The sequence below is a fragment of the Biomphalaria glabrata genome, chromosome 1 (assembly GCF_947242115.1).
Source record: "Biomphalaria glabrata chromosome 1, xgBioGlab47.1, whole genome shotgun sequence".
NCBI lineage: Eukaryota > Metazoa > Mollusca > Gastropoda > Planorbidae > Biomphalaria > Biomphalaria glabrata.
The window spans coordinates 68,323,648-68,343,101 of record NC_074711.1 but is presented as its reverse complement, the minus strand read 5'-3'; the positions used below and the strand labels follow the sequence as shown (position 1 = coordinate 68,343,101).

Genomic DNA, 19,454 nt, shown 5'->3' with positions numbered 1-19,454 from the left:
AAATATATAGTTCGCATTTTTTCCCGCTCCTGAGATCGAATATTTTCTCCTGGAAAACTCTTGGAAATCTCCTGAAATCCTTATCTCAGAATGGTGGGGGAACCCTGTGAAAATGAATTCTGATCTTTTAAACATTTATACACATATTAATATCATAAATTAGTAACGAGAGGTTAACCAGCCAGTTAAAAAAAGGAGGACGGCAAAACAGAGGTCACCCCCCCCACCCCGTATAAGCTAGCTGTATAGGCCTAAGCGCTGTTAAGATCAATTGAAGCGTCATTTCACCCTCACTGCCACAGAGGAAAGTAACTGCCAGCATATGACATCTGAGAGACTGTTGGAGAGCTGCGAGTCAAACATTTTAGACGGAAAGAAATATGCTGGTCGTAACTGGGCGTAGTCATGTGAAACACGTAATGCACTCATCCTAAATCTTCGAAATTGAAGACATTGGGTTAAGGTTAAAAATAGGCCTATTATTTTAATATTTCAGTTAACAAACAATAACAATAGATAAGACAAAAAGAAAAACAGATTAAATCAGTCATTAAGTTATAATTAAATGGCTTTTAAAGCTTATTATAGGGGCTTCGCTGAATAGGTTTTCAGGTAAAAAGGTCATTTTGAGCGAACACCCCATAATATATTTTTTTCAACGGAATAAATAGCCTTAGCTATTATAGTTAACTATTTCCTCACCTATTTAGAAGTACAATGTGCAAATCTTTTTCGGCCAATGTCCATTGGTGCTTTAAAATCGCCTCAAGTTCGGACCTATTCTCGTTTATCCGGAAACGTTTTGAGAATGAAATTTCCATACATGTCAACTTTGACCTTCAGCTATGCTTTATTGTATGAGGGAAAACGAAAGTGAATATGTGGGAAATGTAGAAAAATGGAGTCTTTGTAATACCATTTTATTAGTTCTGTAGTTACTTTTGAAATAAATAAGAATGGATAAAAATTACGGGGAGGTGTTCGCTTTATATGCCATTTCGCTGATGGGCCTTTCCTAAATCTAAAACAGTTACGCTGCATATGAAAAATTTAGCCCTAAAAATACATACCTAGATAGATCTAAAACAATTACTCTGCATGTGAATAATTTAGCCATGAAAAATATAGGCTATATAAAGAACTACAACTTTAAAAAAAAAAACAACACATTTCACTAGCACAAATTATCAAATACTTTCATAAAATGTTGTGTTTTTTTTTAACTGCCAAAAAAAACAAACAACAACAACAACAAATAAAAAAAAACAACGTTTTCTTTTAATCTATATTATAAAGTAGAATGTGAGGGGTATGTATGTATGTATGTTACTTATAGACATCAAAACCGCTTGACCAATCTTGATAAAACTAGGCAGGAATGTTCCTTGGGTACCAACTTAGACCGTAGTGTATGTATTGTAGCCCTAAAACAAACTTAAGACCCTCAAAAAAAAATAAAGTTGTCCGACTCTATTACAGCTATAGTATTTTATGGATCTAGGCCATGTCTACAATGTTGACATGAGAAAAGATGGAAAGGATTTAGACCTAGATCTAATTTTAAGAAATACACTTTGCGCAGATAGTTTTTTACTTTGACACATGAAAAGACAAAAGAAGATCCATTGATTTCATTATATAATAAAATTAACCTTCAATTTTGTGTTTCAAAAGCATTTTTTACATTAATTAGTTCCTTATATCTGTGATTACAGATTTCCTGACGAACATTCTTTCATTAGACAATTCAGTAATGAATCGCGTACTAAATATTAATTCGTTTAATTGTTTACTTTATAATCCCATCCCTAGATCTAAAACTCTAATTCAACTCTAAGATGATAAAACTTCTCTTCGCACAGATAGTTTTATACTTTAACACATAAACATATTAATTAAAGTCCATTCATTTCATATTTTGATCAAATAAACATTCAAATTTGGTTTTCTAAAGCTACATTCGTTTACGAAAGCTGCGAAGCCGAGTTAAAGGCCTAGATCTATATTCATTCATGAATCGCGTACTAAAAATTATTTCGTTTTATTGTTACTTTATAATCCCATTCCTAGATCTAAAACTCTAATTCAACACTAAGATGATAAAATTTCTCTTCGCACAGATAGTTTTATACTTTAACACATAAACATATTAATTAAAGTCCATTCACTTCATATTTTGATCAAATAAACATTCAAATTTGGTTTTCTAAAGCTACATTCGTTTACGAAAGCTGCGAAGCCGAGTTGAGATAGGCCTAGATCTATATTCATTCATGAATCGCGTACTAAAAATTATGTCGTTTAATTGTTCACTTTATAATTCCATTCATTTAGCAAAGCTATCGCTCTTTTTGTTTTTTAATAGATATGAATGTATCGGCTTCGGGTAATCCCATTTTCGCAAACCTAATTTTATTTTCGTAGCGAAAGAGAAAAAACTTGAAAGGATCATTAGTTAAGTTTAACATACATCTAAATCCAATCCACTAGATTATTCAAAAGCATTTTTTACATAAATTAGTTCCTGATATCTGTGACTACAGATTTCCTGGCGAACATTATTTCATTAGACATTACCAATGGTTACACATTAACACATCTCTCTACTGAGTCTATTCCTAGGCCTAGGTCAAAAACTCTTATTGAACTCTAAGATGATAAAACTTCTTTTCGCAAAGATAGTTTTGTGCTTTAACACATAAATATACTAATTATTGTCCATTCATTTCATATTTTAATCAAATTAACATTCAAATTTGTTTTTCTAAAGCATTTTAATACATTCGTTCGCTGTTCGCTAAAGCTGCGTAGCCGTGTTGAGGCCTATATTCATTCATGAAAAAAGGTCACGCATGCACAGCACAGAATGAACTCTATAAAAGCCAATGTTTAACTCTAGATTAGTGTAGATTTAGATCTATGTCTACCTCAATATATACTTTATACACATGAACATACAAAATTTAGTCTATTCATCTCAAATTTTAATCAAATATATGTAGGCCTACAAGCAAATGTTTTAATTTGAAAAAAAAATGGATTTAAGCCTATTAGCTATTTTGATTTCATAGCTTCATCCACACTATTTTTACATTGACACATTCCCTTTACTTATTACATTATTATTTCGTTTAATTGTTTACAAAACACTCTCAGTGACTATATCGACAGTAATGCGCAAATAAAGACCCGCGGGTCGCGGGTAACATATGTCTAGTAATAATATATAGCAGATATACAGGATTACAAAAAAATAGATCCAGGACGATAGGAAGCGAAACGAAATTTTGTATGCTTTAAAGAGGTGTATCTTGCTTTACTGTACTGTAGGCGTAGGTGTAAACACATTGTAACCAACCATGGAACCTTGCGATTTTGTCAATCCACGTACATTTATGCAGTCGTGGCCTCCAGATGTTCATACAAGGATACAACAAAAAACAGAAGACGAAAGTGAAATACTTAAAAACATTCAGTTTGCAACCGGTATGCCCGAAGAAACTGTCAAAGAATTAGCTGAAGTTTGTGGGTAAGCTATTTTTAATTTTAATTTAAAGTAGATCTAGATTCTATTTAGATCTAGTATTTTTTAGTCATTTTAAAATCATTTTTGATTTTAGATAGATCTAGGTAATCATGAATGTGAGCGTCAAAAATTATTTTTCGCGACATTCCTTGTTGTTTCTTCCTGGCCAAGAATAAATCCAGATTTGTTTATCAAAAATAATTTTGGCATCATTAAGTGCTGCCAACTAAAAATGAGAAACACCCATTATGTACAGATGTATTAATGGTAGACAAAATAATTTAGACCACAATAAAATAGTTCTTTTTTTTTATAAGATTTATTGCAATCCATTTTTGTGTGTGTGCTAAATAGATGTTACTTTTCATTGTCACTGAATTATGAATTATTACAATCTCTGAGTAAATTCTTTTTTTTTTTTTTTTTTTTGAATTACCTACGTCTGTAGGCCTATTTTATAGAACAAGATCTGGATTGAGATTTTTAAAAAAATAGCTTTTATGAATTGCTAGACCAGATTCCATATATATTATTTTAAATAGTTTTTATTTTCAAAAAGAGCATTAAGAGCATTTTTCATGCTTATAGCATGCTCAGAGCACTATATGGTCCAATCTGTTTTCAGGATCACTTGGGGGGGGGGGGGGGGTATCCAGGGAAAATGTTTTCAATAATGATTTTAGTTGCTCAGTAAGCACAACTCTGAGTCCGATGTTGAGAACCTCGAGCCTCTTTATATGTAGCTATCACAAGCCCAAGCATTTTATGTCTCTCACGCTTGTCATTATATAGCGATTTCTATTTATTTATTTCTCTTGCTGTATTTTGAAAGTACGGTAAACGATGTTAAAAAGGGTAATTAATTTATGTAAAAAAAAAAAAAAAAGCTTATTATTATACAGTGAGTAGCATACGCTGATATTTTTCAGAGCCTGCCTTAGGTCACTGCAACCTATGCGACCGCAGTGAGCCACGCACTGTCATAGAACCCACTCTAATCCTAGGTGTAAATTATTAAAACGAAACCATTTTATAACTTATAACAGATTTTCCGTGGTCTTCTGGTTTACAAGAAGCTCCTGGAAGGTGACTTCACACAATTTATGGATAAAAGATACTTTCGTGTGTAGGCCTACTGTAATAGTCCTGCCTTGTATTTGATGATGGCTGTCGGACTTCGACACTCTGGAGGCCTCAGACAGGACAGGGGTGAAGAGCCCCATGTCCAGGCCTGGTGGTTGGATAAAAGCAGCCTTTCTAACCATCAACGGGATAATGGCGCCTACGGCGCCGACGCCCTACTAGACTTCACTGAAGGAGGCATGGGCAGAGGCGGCCTTAGCAGTGCGTGGGGCCCTAAGCCGTAAGTGTAGGATATATATCCATACCACATCACATCACTAAATGTCTCGTCCGCCTCTAATGCTGTAGGTCTTATTTTTGTTACTAAACATAGTACCTTACGTATGTACTGTACTATTGGCCGTTTGACTACATTACATAATGTACTTTATGAAATATTTTGCCTTAAAGTTTAATCAACGTAACTAATGATTAAGACATTTGTTCATGAACAATCAACAAACTACATAATAATATTTCTGCTACACACTCTGAAGGTTAAGATTATGGTCGCCTCAAGAAGAGCGCAAAAGGTCGATTGTTGATGCGAATATTGTGTGCTTGAACTCCTTGGTGCTTTCCCTTCAAGTTTACACCATTGTATTTGTATCCCTGGACACGACAATCGGCGATGTCCTGACCAAGGTTCACCAGCGCAGCAAGAAGCGCCATGACAAACCCTTTCCTGTTAAGTTGTCAACATCAGGACACATCCAAAAAAACTCAATATAAGGGACATCAGCTCTTTGTGGCTAACATCAGGTGTGTAGTCAAGAATGACTGTAAAATATTTTGCAAGTTTGATTTTATCAATAATGTTCCATTTTACTTCTGATGCCATAATGTTCATATGCTCGTTTTGAATCCTATGCCCGATGTAATGGCCGTGAGTCTCGGCGTTCTTAATTCTTCGAAGATGTACTTGCATGGTTGGGTCGACTTCGGCTATCACCGTTGTTCGTTTGTTTCTCTGTTCTCCCATTATATGCGGTGTTGTTTTCTTAAAGGTGCTCTACAATCGCTAGAATTTTTGTTAAGACTGCGCGCTACAGCAGTTTTACTTTTCTAATTTTTCTTGCATCACGTTATTCGTTGTGCTACCATTTGACATTCTCATTGCTAAATCCAACCAGAAAGTCACACACTTAACGGGATTTACAGAAACCTCGTGATGCTGAAGTTTATGTCATGTTAAGAGCTTACATAGAAATAGTATTTGGTATTATAAAGATGCCTGGAAAGATTTCCAAAGATATTGAGTATATATGAGAAGTGTTCTGGTTTTCGAAGCTGACAGTGCTAGGGAATCTCCAATCGCGGGGCCTGGAAAGGTTGTCCCACTTGCCACCCCTAAGACCACTACTGGGCATAGGCGTAGCCAGGGGGGGTTGGGGGTTCAATAATGTTCCCTTTTTCTTCTGATTACATCAGGTCCATAAGCTGTTTCGAAACTGTCATATCTTTGACATGTGCTGATAACGCGAATGTTTATTTGTATAGCATTAGGGCCTCTTCTGACCTTGTTAGAATGTTCCTTGTGCAAACATTAAATAACTTTATCCTGATCAATTTTGTCGTTGCGTAATGCCACTATGTTCACTGAGTAATTTGACCACAACACATATATTTAGAAGCAAGCATCGTCTCAACAGACAAAACATTTAATAATCATAATAAAATAGTGCATAATAACTTGGCAACTCCAGCCATGGAAATACATCACTTAGAACCCATTTATATTACATCTCGTATCTCTTACACAATACATACATACATCTCTTCACTCACAGGAGTCCAAAAGGTAACTTAGGTTTTCACCCCGTGGTCGAGTACAGACCAATTATTTCTTCGTAAATAAGGTACGAGATAGTCAAATGACTATTAACTCACTCCATGCCACATTGAATCTCTAACGAGTATGTGACAGAAACCTATGCCAGATGTTATGTTCTGGTGTCTGGGCTGTAAATTGTTTGATAGTTAATTTCGAGCCTTTCCTGTTTCGTGCAATCTTTAAGCGCGCGAGAGAGTTGTCATGTTTTTTTACACCTTCAAATCAATTAACTTCTGATATGAAGCAACTTGGCATGTAGTGATTTCCCTGAAATAAAGTTTATGAGGATAAGCTATATAATTGTAATATACTGGAATAAGCTAATCTGTAGTTCATGTCCGACCATGCACGCTTTATTATGGGCTTGCAATTCAAAATTCTGTAGCACGTAGTCGTGACGATTTTTTTTTCATTTGCACATAATTATAGCTATCATTATATTTAGTAAAGGCCTAGAATATGATAAAATGTTATTTTCTTTTTGTCCTGGAGGAAAAATTCTAGGCAGCTGTCAATTTGAGAAGATCTTTGAGTTGGATGGCTGCCTGGTCGTGCGGTTTGCGTGCTGGATTGTCGTTCAGATTTATTGATGGTCAAGGGTTCAAACCCTGCACACTCCCATCCCCCGTCGTCCTGCGAGAGGTTTGGACTAGGAAGTAATTATCTTCAACTCTGAAGGAACATCCGAAACATGTAAAACATTTGACGAACAAACAAAACAACATGTTTGGTGCATTTTAAAATAGTTAGGCCTACTATAAGTGAAACCAGACAAACTGCTTTATGTGTAATCAGTGCCTGCTTCTCGTGTGCTTCTGATGTGTGTTTTAATTGGAATCAATTATTCATCTGTTCTTGAACCAGTTTCCGTGTTGTACGTTGCAGTCTGTCCATCTTAGCATAAATGGCCGCTCAAAAGCACACTAGCAGTCACAATAATGACATAATCAAAAACCAAACTGACCATGATTAGGAACACTTCAGGGATGGCATCTTGAGGAAGGCGAGACTATTGGCAGACAAACTAGGTAATGAATTAGTGCTGCCGATAATTTGTAGTTGACATGAGACACACCAAGCAAAAAACATGTATTTGGATTTTGGGATTATTAAAGAACACTGCTTTACAGTCCGTATCTGGATTTGTTAGTTTCTTCATTAACGTCTCTCTTTTCAAGCAATACTAATGCTCAGTTCAACCAGTTTTGTTGACATCCTAAAACGAAGCAAGAGCATGAAACAAATAGGCCTATTTATCTACTTATCTTATATCATACAGACGTTACTTCAAAAAAGAAGATGAATACGTCCTACGCGTCATGCATTTACAGTGAAATTAATATCACATAGGTAGGGGGGGGGGCGAGGGGACACCAGTTCTTTTCTTTAATATGCTCGGGGGGAAAAAATTGAAGCTACGACTTTGAGCCATAGGCGGTAACTTGCATCCCCCTGCAAAAAATCATGCGGGCGCCCATGAACACCCAAAATATCTTGTCTATGAAATATACAATGAAATATGTCTTGATGTGAAATGAAATCTACATGTTCTTAGCAGCTTGTTGCCCAGATACTTAACTACTATTAAAGACGAGCACACAAAAAACTAGTCAATTACTTCATACAGACTTTTATAATTGCTTAAATTCTCACGTGACTTCTACTGTGACCTAATCACTTCTCTTTACATCGCTACTTTTCTAAAATCTTCTAACAACTCTATAGGTCGACCGACTACTAGCCTACTTAGTTACTAGACTTGTAACAACTCTCGGGTCGACCGACTACTAGCCTACTTAGTTACTAGACTTGTAACAACTCTCAGGTCGACCGACTACTAGCCTACTTAGTTACTAGACTTGGATTTCCTTCTACGTTTTTTTTTACAAGGCTACTACAGCTTGACTTTCTTCTTGACGATTCTTTTATCCGTGGCTCAGTAGAAGAGGGCCACAATGTCATCCTTTCTAGCACTATATTGGCCAAAATCACCTAAATATTAGAAACTACTACAGGATTACTATTTTACCAGTGACTCAAATACAACAGAACAAAACATAATATTCATCTTATATTTAGATCTAGGCTATATAGACTTAACAAAAAAAAAAAGCAAATCAACACAAAAAAAAACAAGTTCAGCATATATTTGTGTTATTGCAACTTTATTAATATAATTGTTAGAAAAAAAAAGAGTTTATATAGTTAATTATATAATTTACGCCTACAAACAAGCGTGCATCACCGGTTTAAGCAAGTGAAACAAAAAGAAAATCTCAGCTTCTAATACTAAGTTGGCAACACCTCTGTGACATCATTGTAAACAAAATGGCAGCGTGCTGAGCAACCTTGACGTCGCTAATGCTTTTTGTTGATGTCATATAAATATAAAAGTTCTCTGTTTTACAAGAAAATCTTTTAAAAACACAATTTATATTTATTAATTGTATTTTTTTTTAAATTTTGAATTTTCGGCGAATCATTAATTTTTGACGCTCATCTTCATGATTACCTAGATCTAGAATAATCTAGATTCTATATCTATGTGGAGTCTAGTCATTCTAGAATCTAGATGTAGATCTAGATTCTAGTCAAAATCTAGACTCTAGATTAAAAATTTGTTTTAACTATTACGCCCGCTGGCAGCAATTTTCAAGTTTGGATTTTTATAGCACCGTAAAGGTCTGACCTATGAAAAAACTGATGGTATCTCTGAATTCCTCACCTTTTTTTCTATAAAAATAGATTGAATTTAATGTATCACTAGGCTTAGTTAAAATTAAATACGAGGTCAAAGAGGTGTAGGGTAGGTACGCCAAGGGTACTTTTCCTCGAGCTGATTTTTCCCCAGTTAGTAAGCTCGATCGGGTTGATGGAAGGTTCGAACAGATCAAAGAAAATATATCTAAAAACATGTTTTAATATTTAATTTTCACTATGAAGTCATTTTCTTTTTACTCCAGCGCAAGAATACCATCCATTGCACCATTTCTCACCCTCCACAACTTCAAATAGTCTCTTTAAGGAAATTAAGCTGATGAGCCATCAGACTTAAAAATATCCTTAAGCCCATGACCCATTTCCTTCACTACTGGGTAGTAAAAAAGAATAATTCCACACCTCATGAGTTTGACCTCACCATGAACTTAGCCTTTACAAGGAAAAGGAAATAGTTTATGTCGGAAGTGAAGAAAAAAGGTGCATGTGCAGTAGCAATATAGTAGTAATTTGGTAAACATTGAAATAAAAAAGTTTTAGCAATAAAAAGTGAACTGTTCGAACCTCTCGACAAATCAGGGCTTCTTGAACTTCGCACTTTACTCTAGATCTATTTAAATTTATTTAAATCTGTTATCAACTGTAACTAAACTTAGTCTTTACTCTTAGGCCTGTGTAAGTTGAGTAACAAGACCTAGAAATAGAATATTTCTGAATAGAATATCCTAGCCTTAAAAATCTAGATCTGGAATAATCTAGATACAATGTAGATTCTAAGTTTTAATAAGAGTAAATAGAAGTAAATTTATTAAATAGACTCTAGTGGGTTTCTAGATTAGATCAAGATTTAACAGAGAATGACATTATTTAAGAAGAAAAAACATTCTTTCAATTGTAAGAATAACCAAGAGTGATGCCAAGACTAACTTTAGTCTATACAATAGTGACAAAGTAGAAGTGGTCGAAAAGGTGACCATCATGATGACATTTTGAAACTGAACCATACCAAACAACCAGGCAGTGAACGGTTATAATAAGACCTCACAGTTAGATGTCATGAAGATTGTTAAGTAGTAATATTACGTCCTAGCCTAAAACTCTTGTAGAACAACATTGATGGAACCAGGCAGGTTTGAAACAGGTGATCATCACACAACCAGGCAGGTTTGAAACAGGTGATCATCACACAACCAGGCAGGTTTGAAACAGGTGATCATCACACAACCAGGCAGGTTTGAAACAGGTGATCACCACACAACCAGGCAGGTTTGAAACAGGTGATCACCACACAACCAGGCAGGTTTGAAACAGGTGATCATCACACAACCAGGCAGGTTTGAAACAGGTGATCATCACACAACCAGGCAGGTTTGAAACAGGTGATCATCACACAACCAGGCAGGTTTGAAACAGGTGATCATCACACAACCAGGCAGGTTTGAAACAGGTGATCATCACACAACCAGGCAGGTTTGAAACAGGTGATCACCACACAACCAGGCAGGTTTGAAACAGGTGATCATCACACAACCAGGCAGGTTTGAAACAGGTGATCATCACACAACCAGGCAGGTTTGAAACAGGTGATCATCACACAACCAGGCAGTGATATGTTGTAACACATTCTCAACAGTAAGATATGACTCTGAAACAAAAACAATGAAACAAAAATGAATATATGCAATGTTTAAACTATTTAATGATCTAACATGTTTTATTATGGGTATTAAATGATAAATTAGGACCTACATCAATGATCAATTATTTTTAATGTTGCCATTGACACAGAAAAAGAATTTTAATGTATAGTATTAAATAGAGACAACTTTAGACTTTTACATTTTTTTTAACCTATTGAATTATACATTTATTAAATCTAGTAAGTTTTAGAAATAGAGCTAACTTTTAACATAGTTACAACAAAATTTTATTTATAATTGAAACACCAACTACATATTTATAAACTGTAGATAGGAACTTGTTAGGCTTCATGCATACAAATTAATTTAGGGATATGCTTGCAGTGTCATTACAGTAGACCTAAAGAAACCATTTTGTCCTTTCTAGTAGAAGTCTTTAATATTTCTGTTCTTCTTGTCACTTCTCTCAACATTTCATTTGAACTAAATCTATTTTCAATCAGTCCATTGTTCCACTACTCTTGAGTGCCTAATAAAAAATTTCATTTGAACTAAATCTATTTTCAATTAGTCCATTGTTCCACTACTCTTGAGTGCCTAATCTCATCTCTTTTAAAAACGAATCAGTCCATTGTTCCATTGAGTGCCTTAATCTCATCTTTTTTAAAAACCAAGTAAATGTCATTATGACTTGAATTTTAACTAGATTGTTTTCAGTTTTGAACAAAAATGCATTAAATACATCTATATATTATAAGTAGGCCTATTATTTTTTATTACTGCAAAAATAGCGGTAAATGTGTTATTTATATAAATGTCATGAAGGCATCTAGGTACTATCATTCTAGTAGGTTTTTTTTTTTTTTTTTGGATAGTTGACCCCCCCTCCTCCCCAAAATGGGTCTTTGCTGCTTGCATCCATGAAGAAAGGAGTACCTATCTGGGTAAATGTTACAGTGATCGCTTTAAAAGTGTGATTTGAATTTGAACTCAGGGCTTGAGCCTCCTCAAGGAGACTAATTCAACATATGCCACCATAATAAAGTACAATTTTTTTCCTTGTTTGATACCAAATAAAATAATTAATTACCATAGAGTTAATTAAATAATTGGTTAGTTTTTTTTTTTCCTTGTTTGATACCAAATAAAATAATTAATTACCATAGAGTTAATTAAATAATTGGTTAGTTGTTTATTGATTCTTGTATTGTCAGATACAAGAAATAATTGTGCCAAATTTCAAAATATCAGAGATTGGTTGTGGGAGAAATATCATGTACTAACTTTTTACCAGACAGAGAAAGTGAGTTGATATAAGCTTTCTAAAAAATAGTGGAATGTCCATGGAGAACACATTTAAGTCCCTAAATACACATTTGAGCTATGTTTCATATTTTGATTTTTTTTAAGCAGACAGGTTTGTTTTGATTAATTTTAGATGATGATTATTAGTCTGTAGATCTAATCTCTCTCTATATATATTATGTATATATATTAATAGAAAGGTAGATCTAGTGTTTCATATAATGTTGTTGTCATCAACAAACAATGTGTGCCTTGCTACTTATATATATATATATAGATCATCAACAAGGATAATTTCTTATTGGATAGCTCTATAGATTCCCGGTAGCTTCTTTGTGACAACTATATTATCAGCTACTTTGATGATCTTTGAAGAATTTTTAAATTCAAATCTAGTTAAAGGAGAAATTATAAATGAGAAATATTTGTTTACACTTCTTAAAAAATTGGTGTTTTGTTTTTTTAGTTATCTATGATCCTTCATTTTTCAATGTTCTGTTCATCAGGAGTAACACTTTATACCAGAGTGGTCAAGAGCCTACAGACAAGGGTCAAATCTTACAGATGACAGTTGTTCCCCATGACTTAAATTTGGAAAGCGTTAGGTAACATTTGTTTCTTTTATTTCCTCAATTTTCATGATCTTTCTATTTTTCAATACCTCATAGAAATAAAATACTTGAGAAAAAAAAAAGACTTAACTCATACAAAGCCTAAAAACTTGACAAGCTTTTCATTTCTTTCAATGTGGATATAAATTTGTAATAATATTTTTTTTTTTAATATATTAAAATTTGTTTAATGTTCATATTTCTTCATCCCAGGCATCAGATTTTGCACAGAAAAATGAGACAAGAGAATACGGCTGTTAAAGTGTCTTTATTTAGAAAAATGAAGTACAACTGCCTGGATGAGTACATGGTAGGTGGTATATCAGTACAATAGAACATTCATTTTAAAAAGTCTCAGGGTTTTATACTTCCCTGATTTCATTAAACGAAAACATATGAAGTTGAAATTAAAATATAGATCTACCAAAGATAACTTATGCCATTTGTCATACCTTGTTTTCTTCAAACTAGTTAATATGATTACAAACTGATATGGTGTGTGTTTTTTGTTTAACTTGTGGCCTCAAAGAAGTGGCACAATCCTTCCCAAGAAAAATGTATGTTTTTCAAAATTCAACACAAATTATGGATACAATATTACATTTTGCAGAGTTCTATTACTGATCAAAAAAATACTTCTATACCCAGCAGGGGTGCCACTTTTCCGGAATAACCCGGAAATCCGGGTTTTGAGGGGTCCGATTTTCCCTCCCTCCGGGTTTGCCTTCTACAATTTTGTAAAAATCCAGGGTTTTAGTTGATTTAGATTTTTTCGAAATTTCTGGTCATTTTCCCCCGTTAATTTTAGTTTGTTAGTTCCGATCCATAGACATATATATATTTATGTCTATGTTCCGATCGCGCGAGCCGCCATTTTTAAACAAAATCGACCTGTCTCATATCTCGCTATTCGCGAGACTTTCACTTTGCATGCGCACTAAGCTTTATTTACCGGTACAGTATTTTTTTTAAGTGACAAAAAAGTGTAAACATTCTAGATCTAGATCTATAGAGAATTTCTAGATCTACGGAACGCGCCTTGAATCGGCTCGATTTAGAGTCTAGATCTATTTCTATGATCAATCTAGATCTGATCTAGACTGTAAAGTCTTGTATTTAGTATAGATATAGTCTAGATCTACTCGCGTACCTAGCGGCTAGTCCTAGATCTAGAAATAGAAAGAAAAAAAAATTCACGAGTGAGAAATTTTTTTTTTTCCGTGTTTTATATTTTTAAATTTGTATAGGTTCCATATAGACATAGAGCCTTAGACTATGTCTAGAGTATTATAGAAGTAGGATCTAGATTTAGGATATTTACATCATTTTTAGATCAGAACTAGAATCAATGATTGAAGAATTAAATTATTAAGTTTGCGTTCGCCTGAAGATCGATTGGTCAATAGATTTATACAAATAAATTATAATTATGTATAGGCAGTCCAGCACATTCTAGCCATCTAGGTCTACATTTAAATATTAGAAACTAAATCGTAATGTTCATTTTGGAGTAGATCTGGACTAAATCTCAAATCAATTTTATCTTGTTGCAATAGATTTACAGGTCCATGCATGTACATTGATGGAATCAGTTTTATCAATGTTGATTAAAGTAGGCTGCTTCAAAGGAATAATGAGGGAAAAAATGTTAAGAGAGAAACATCATTTAAAATAACTGTGTGTTTGGGGGGGGGGGGGGGTTACAAACATTGTTAATATAAAATTGTACTAAATCCTCTTAACTTGTATTACAAGCTTTATCAATAAATACACTCAAACTCTATTTATTATAATGATAGGCTTACTAATTACATATTTAAAACATGGGGGGCATATTATGATATAGATCTAGGTAGTAATTTAATACTGTTCTTCTTTCGTAAAATTTTGGTGCTTAAATTGTATATGCGGTACGTTTCAGGGTTGGTAAAGTTTGGGGTTTATGATTTCAGGGTTTGTAAAATTTGGAAATTCTGGTTTCAGGGTTTACTTGGTCTCATGGGTGGCACCCCTGATACCCAGGGCATTTTGATCTGACCACAAGAGGATAGAACAAAATGTTAACTTAGTAAAACAATATTCCATATGGCCCTATTTGTTATAAAAAAAAAAGAGTACAGTACTACTTTCAAACCTAATGATCTCATAAGGGAGATAATGTAAAGTCATTTGTTTCTATGTTGGAATGTTAATGAAGGAGTTATGTGGCCAGCTCATTGACCAACTATCCTTACTTTCCCCAACTAATGCTAGGTGCCCATTTTATTTATTGTGATTGTTTTTAGCTTCTTGATGCTATTTGGCCTTTTGTAATGTTTTTTTTTATGGAAATATCCTTGTTAGGTTTACTTTGTCATTGTATATCACATGTTTCTTATCTGCTGTATTTTCTTTTCTTTTGCAATGAAGTTTTCAAAACTATATCTTTCAGGCCAATGTTAGACCTGCCAATGGGGAGATAAGTCCAGAATTTCAAGTTCCAACTCCAAATGTAATCTTGACTGTTCAAGTCACAAGATGCATTCCACAAGGAGTGGCATATAACACAGTGACTGGTTTTTTGAAATAGAGAAATTTATGTTTACAATCTATATACGTTTGAGCATTTCTGTATGATATTTTCAGTGTCAAAATTTAGAATTTTTTTTTTAAATACTTATTTATTTACAGTAAAAACAAGAGTAAGATTTTAGAAAGAATAGCAAATCAAAACAGACTACTTTGATGGCTTTAGATAGGGCCAGCTTTTTATGAACATATAGATTTAGCTTAATGACATTCAACATTCCCTTTGTTATTATTAAACTTATTTGACATTCACTACCAGCGTCAACTAACTTATCTTGTTGGCCTTTAACCTGTGTAATTGGATTTTAGTATTTGAGTGTTACCTCAGTTAGACTTAGCTGCATAATACTCAGCATGGAAGCCCGTAACTAGCCTTAGGTTGAACTAGTTGTATTAGCTTCACTATTTTCAAACTAGTTGTACAACTTGAATAACTTTGAACAAATCTTTCTCAGTGTTATTATTTGTTTTGTTCCAGATGAAAGAAAGAGAATCTTATTTGGTATTAGGAAATCAATCACTGACAGACCTGAGAGATAAAATTAAGTGCTCATCAGATGCAGTTATACCTGGTGACTACAGTAATGCTATTGATGTGGACCCATCCACTTTGCAGAAAGCAGGGGTAAATAACCTGTCCTAACCAGTATTCTTCACATTCTTACTGGCAATAATTGCAATAAATAATTTAAGGAATATCCTTAGGGTCTTAAAAAATATGAATATTTATATATGGATTATGTGTAACATACAATAGCTAATAAGTCAACTACATGAGAAAATGTTACAAGCCATTTTTATATACCCCATTCAGTACCAAAGCAACCAAAAATGGCCGTTACCGATTTAACCCAACAATGGCTGCATAGCATTTGGTCTACAAACTTCTATGTGGGAATTTATTTGTTGATAGCCGATGAAATAAAAATCTTAATAAAAATGTTGGTGAAAATAACAACAAAAAAAAAGTTTTGTGATCGGCTTTCGATTTCAGCAATATCTCTAAACCACGGCATTAGGTCGTCATGTTGAGATGAAGATACTGAATTATTTAAGGACCTAAAATCCATTACATGATTATCTTTATATAATAAATAATGAAATGAGGAAAATGAAAGCAATGATTTGGGCTAGATCTAAGTATGCATTGTTCTAAACTCACATTTCAATGCTTGGTCCAAAACCAAGCTAATTTTCAAGAAATTTTGAAGTATGTGAAGTCAGGCTAGCTTATAATGTTGTGAAGTCAGGCTAGCTTATAATGTTGTGAATTCAGGCTAGCTTATAATGTTGTGAAGTCAGGCTAGCTTATAATGTTATTTTTTATATTACCCCAACAGCTTGTCTGAGCTTGTCTTACTCTGTTAACTCTCTTGCTTATGAAGATTGTTTTTCTTCTTCAGGATTTGTACAGGTCTAGTTTTTTCTTCATTGAGAATGTGTTTTACAATGACACGAGACAACCAGACAACGTAGACTACTCCAGGTAGGTTAGAATGTCACAGTTTGCTAGTGCACAAAATGACCACTATTTCTCTCCCCAGTTAAAAAAAAAAACAAAACTATTTTTTTTGCTCTTTGGATTTTGTATCAGATTTATCTTTCTTGACTTGAACTTAGAAATTTTTTCACAAATTAAAAGGGTCAAGCCATAGATCTTTTAAAAAAAAAAAAATTAGAAAAAATAACCCAACAAGTATTACTGCATTTAAAAATAATATATTTTTGATATGCTGGTATTAGAAAGTGCTTCTAATTTTTTTTATTTTTTATAAACAGACCAATACTAAAGTGGGCCAAAGAGCACATGCCTAATACAGAAATGACTACAGCAAACATGCAAGATACTCAGTTCTTTGATCTAAACATCCGCATTGGCCAGAACTATTTGTTTCTCCATCAAGGCAACTGTGAACATGTAGTGTTATTTACAGATCTCAGGTATGTGGTTCCATTTATTCAAGTTTCCCTATATTTGTTATAAAAATGTCATTTTTAACTCTCATAGATGAGTGATAAAATATTAAGATCTCAGACTTTGTGTTAATTTTGTTTGGATTTTGATCAATTGCATTGAGAAGCACTTCTGGAAGTGCTTCTCAATGGTGAGACATCCTGGTGATATCATAGTGATGGTGACTCACAAAATTACAGTGATATTTTAGCACCTGTTTGTTTGTCTGTGTGTGTCAGTCTCTCATTTTAGCAAGGATTGTATATTTAAAGTTGTAATATCAAATCTTTTGTTAAATACGTTGACAAAGTGTAATAATGTTTAGTTATGGCAATAGATGTATAAATCTATGTAAACTATCTCTACAATCCAAGTCTTTAACTAACAGACTTCTAACTGAGGATGACAACAAAAATCCACTAGCTTATCCTATGTTGTCAGTTTCAAGATCCAAATACCATGCTGTTTGCCAGGCCTGTGAGAAGTTGTCAGCTAAGTAAGTAATGGAATTTAGCAGTAATCTCTTAACTACAATATAATAAGACTTATCTATGAGAATGAAGATTAAAGGCTGCCCAGACCCAGCTTTCACCATTCAATGCTGACAAACCAATTGTCTGCCAGGGATTTGGTTTAGAGTACTTACTTTGCTACCTTTAGCTGTAACTTTCATTTTATAAGTTCTATTTATGTCTCTTTCTTAAACAAATTCTTTCCAATATTACAATTTTTCAAAGTTTGTGGTGGTCATTGCTTATTGTACAATGTTATTCGAGGTTGAATTAAAAAAAAAATTTGTTATCCCAAGAACTAATGTATCTTATTCAAAAACATCCAGACACAACTCCTGCACTGAAATGAGATGATAGTAGGATTTAATGTGCTAGAAATGGAGTGGATGCACTTATTCACAGTTAAACAGGAATAATTCAAGCAATTAAAATCTTGAATGTAGCATATTTATCTGTCATAACACTTTTAGTCATTTATCTGACAATATGACTAGTTGGCCTCCACTAATTTGTTTCTGTGTTTCAATAATTTGTACAAATGTTATTGTCTTACAGATGGGTTGTACGTGGATCACCTCTGCTTCCAAGCAATTCAACATTATTATGTCGTTTGTGTTTCAAATCTCTGTTATATACTAAAGATGGAATCAAGACTTCCAATTTCCAAGCTAACCATTTGTGCCAGTACTACTTAGAGAAATAAGTCAATTAATATTTATTATTTTTCGTTCCTTTGTTTTGATCTGACTTTTGTGTTAATTTTTTAACAGAAAAAAAAAGTGCCAATACATTTTTTAATTTTTGAAAAGGATTTTCTTTTTTTTTTTTTGCATATTAAAAATATTTTACAGTTTATTTAATCTAGTGAGTTATTTTTTATCTTAGAATGTTGTCAAGCATCAAAACTTCGTAGTGTGGTTAAATCTAAATATTTGTTAATTTTAATACTTAATTTTCAAAGAGACTATCAACAATTTGAAGTTAAATGAACAAGCAAAATAAAAAAAAAAAGAAAACTTATATGAGGGAAAGAACTGCAAAATAAAAAAAAAAAAAAAACATATGAGGGAAAGAACTGCCTACTTACAGCCACACACACATATATATTTATATATATATATATATATGATACTTAAAGGAAATAGTAAGGAGTATGTATGCTTGGAATAGTCTCTTTCACCAATCTTGAAAAATTTTGACATGCATGTTCTTTATATCACCATGGAAACCATAGTGTTACGACTGTAGGACCCTAAAATAAAAACACAACTCTATAGACACACTACACTTTACTTGATATAGATCAAACTAGACATCTTGGGATAGCTTCGTTTATACTTGCATTTAGTCGTTCATAATTACATTTGGTCGTGCAGTGATACAATTCAAATTTTCATGTGAGGTCACAAACAAAAACACAAGTTTAAGGCTTATAATTGAAAATGTTTATCACTAATTACTAAATCATTTATACAATTAAAGGTTCACTTTAATGATGTCTTTATTTTGGATTTTTTAATGCTGATATTGAACACTTAATTAGGTCAGATTGAATAGTTGTATTTTTAGATACTGGTATAGCCATTTAGGCCTACAGTTGTAATCCCAAGTCTTTAGACATTAACATTAGTGGCTTGAATATTTACTTGATTCGAGATCTATAT

General features: G+C 33.4%; 1 protein-coding gene across 2 annotated transcripts in view; it reads left to right on the top strand.

Moving 5' to 3' along the window:
- The window catches only part of LOC106068472 (snRNA-activating protein complex subunit 3-like), a 28,856-nt gene extending 10,258 nt beyond the window's left edge, over positions 1 to 18,598 (top strand). Inside the window, exons 2-10 of one of the 2 annotated variants that reach the window (XM_056010253.1) lie at positions 3,337 to 3,529; positions 12,652 to 12,750; positions 12,970 to 13,066; positions 15,188 to 15,304; positions 15,803 to 15,949; positions 16,728 to 16,810; positions 17,104 to 17,265; positions 17,667 to 17,774; positions 18,346 to 18,598. In XM_056010253.1, the coding sequence (XP_055866228.1) occupies positions 3,360 to 3,529; positions 12,652 to 12,750; positions 12,970 to 13,066; positions 15,188 to 15,304; positions 15,803 to 15,949; positions 16,728 to 16,810; positions 17,104 to 17,265; positions 17,667 to 17,774; positions 18,346 to 18,493 (1,131 nt within the window). In that variant the 5' untranslated portion in view covers positions 3,337 to 3,359 and the 3' untranslated portion in view covers positions 18,494 to 18,598. Of the gene's footprint in view, positions 1 to 3,336; positions 3,530 to 12,651; positions 12,751 to 12,969; positions 13,067 to 15,187; positions 15,305 to 15,802; positions 15,950 to 16,727; positions 16,811 to 17,103; positions 17,266 to 17,652; positions 17,775 to 18,345 lie in introns of those variants that run through there. The other variant, XM_056010262.1, reaches the window with a different exon arrangement.
- The last annotated feature ends 856 nt before the right edge of the window (positions 18,599 to 19,454 follow it).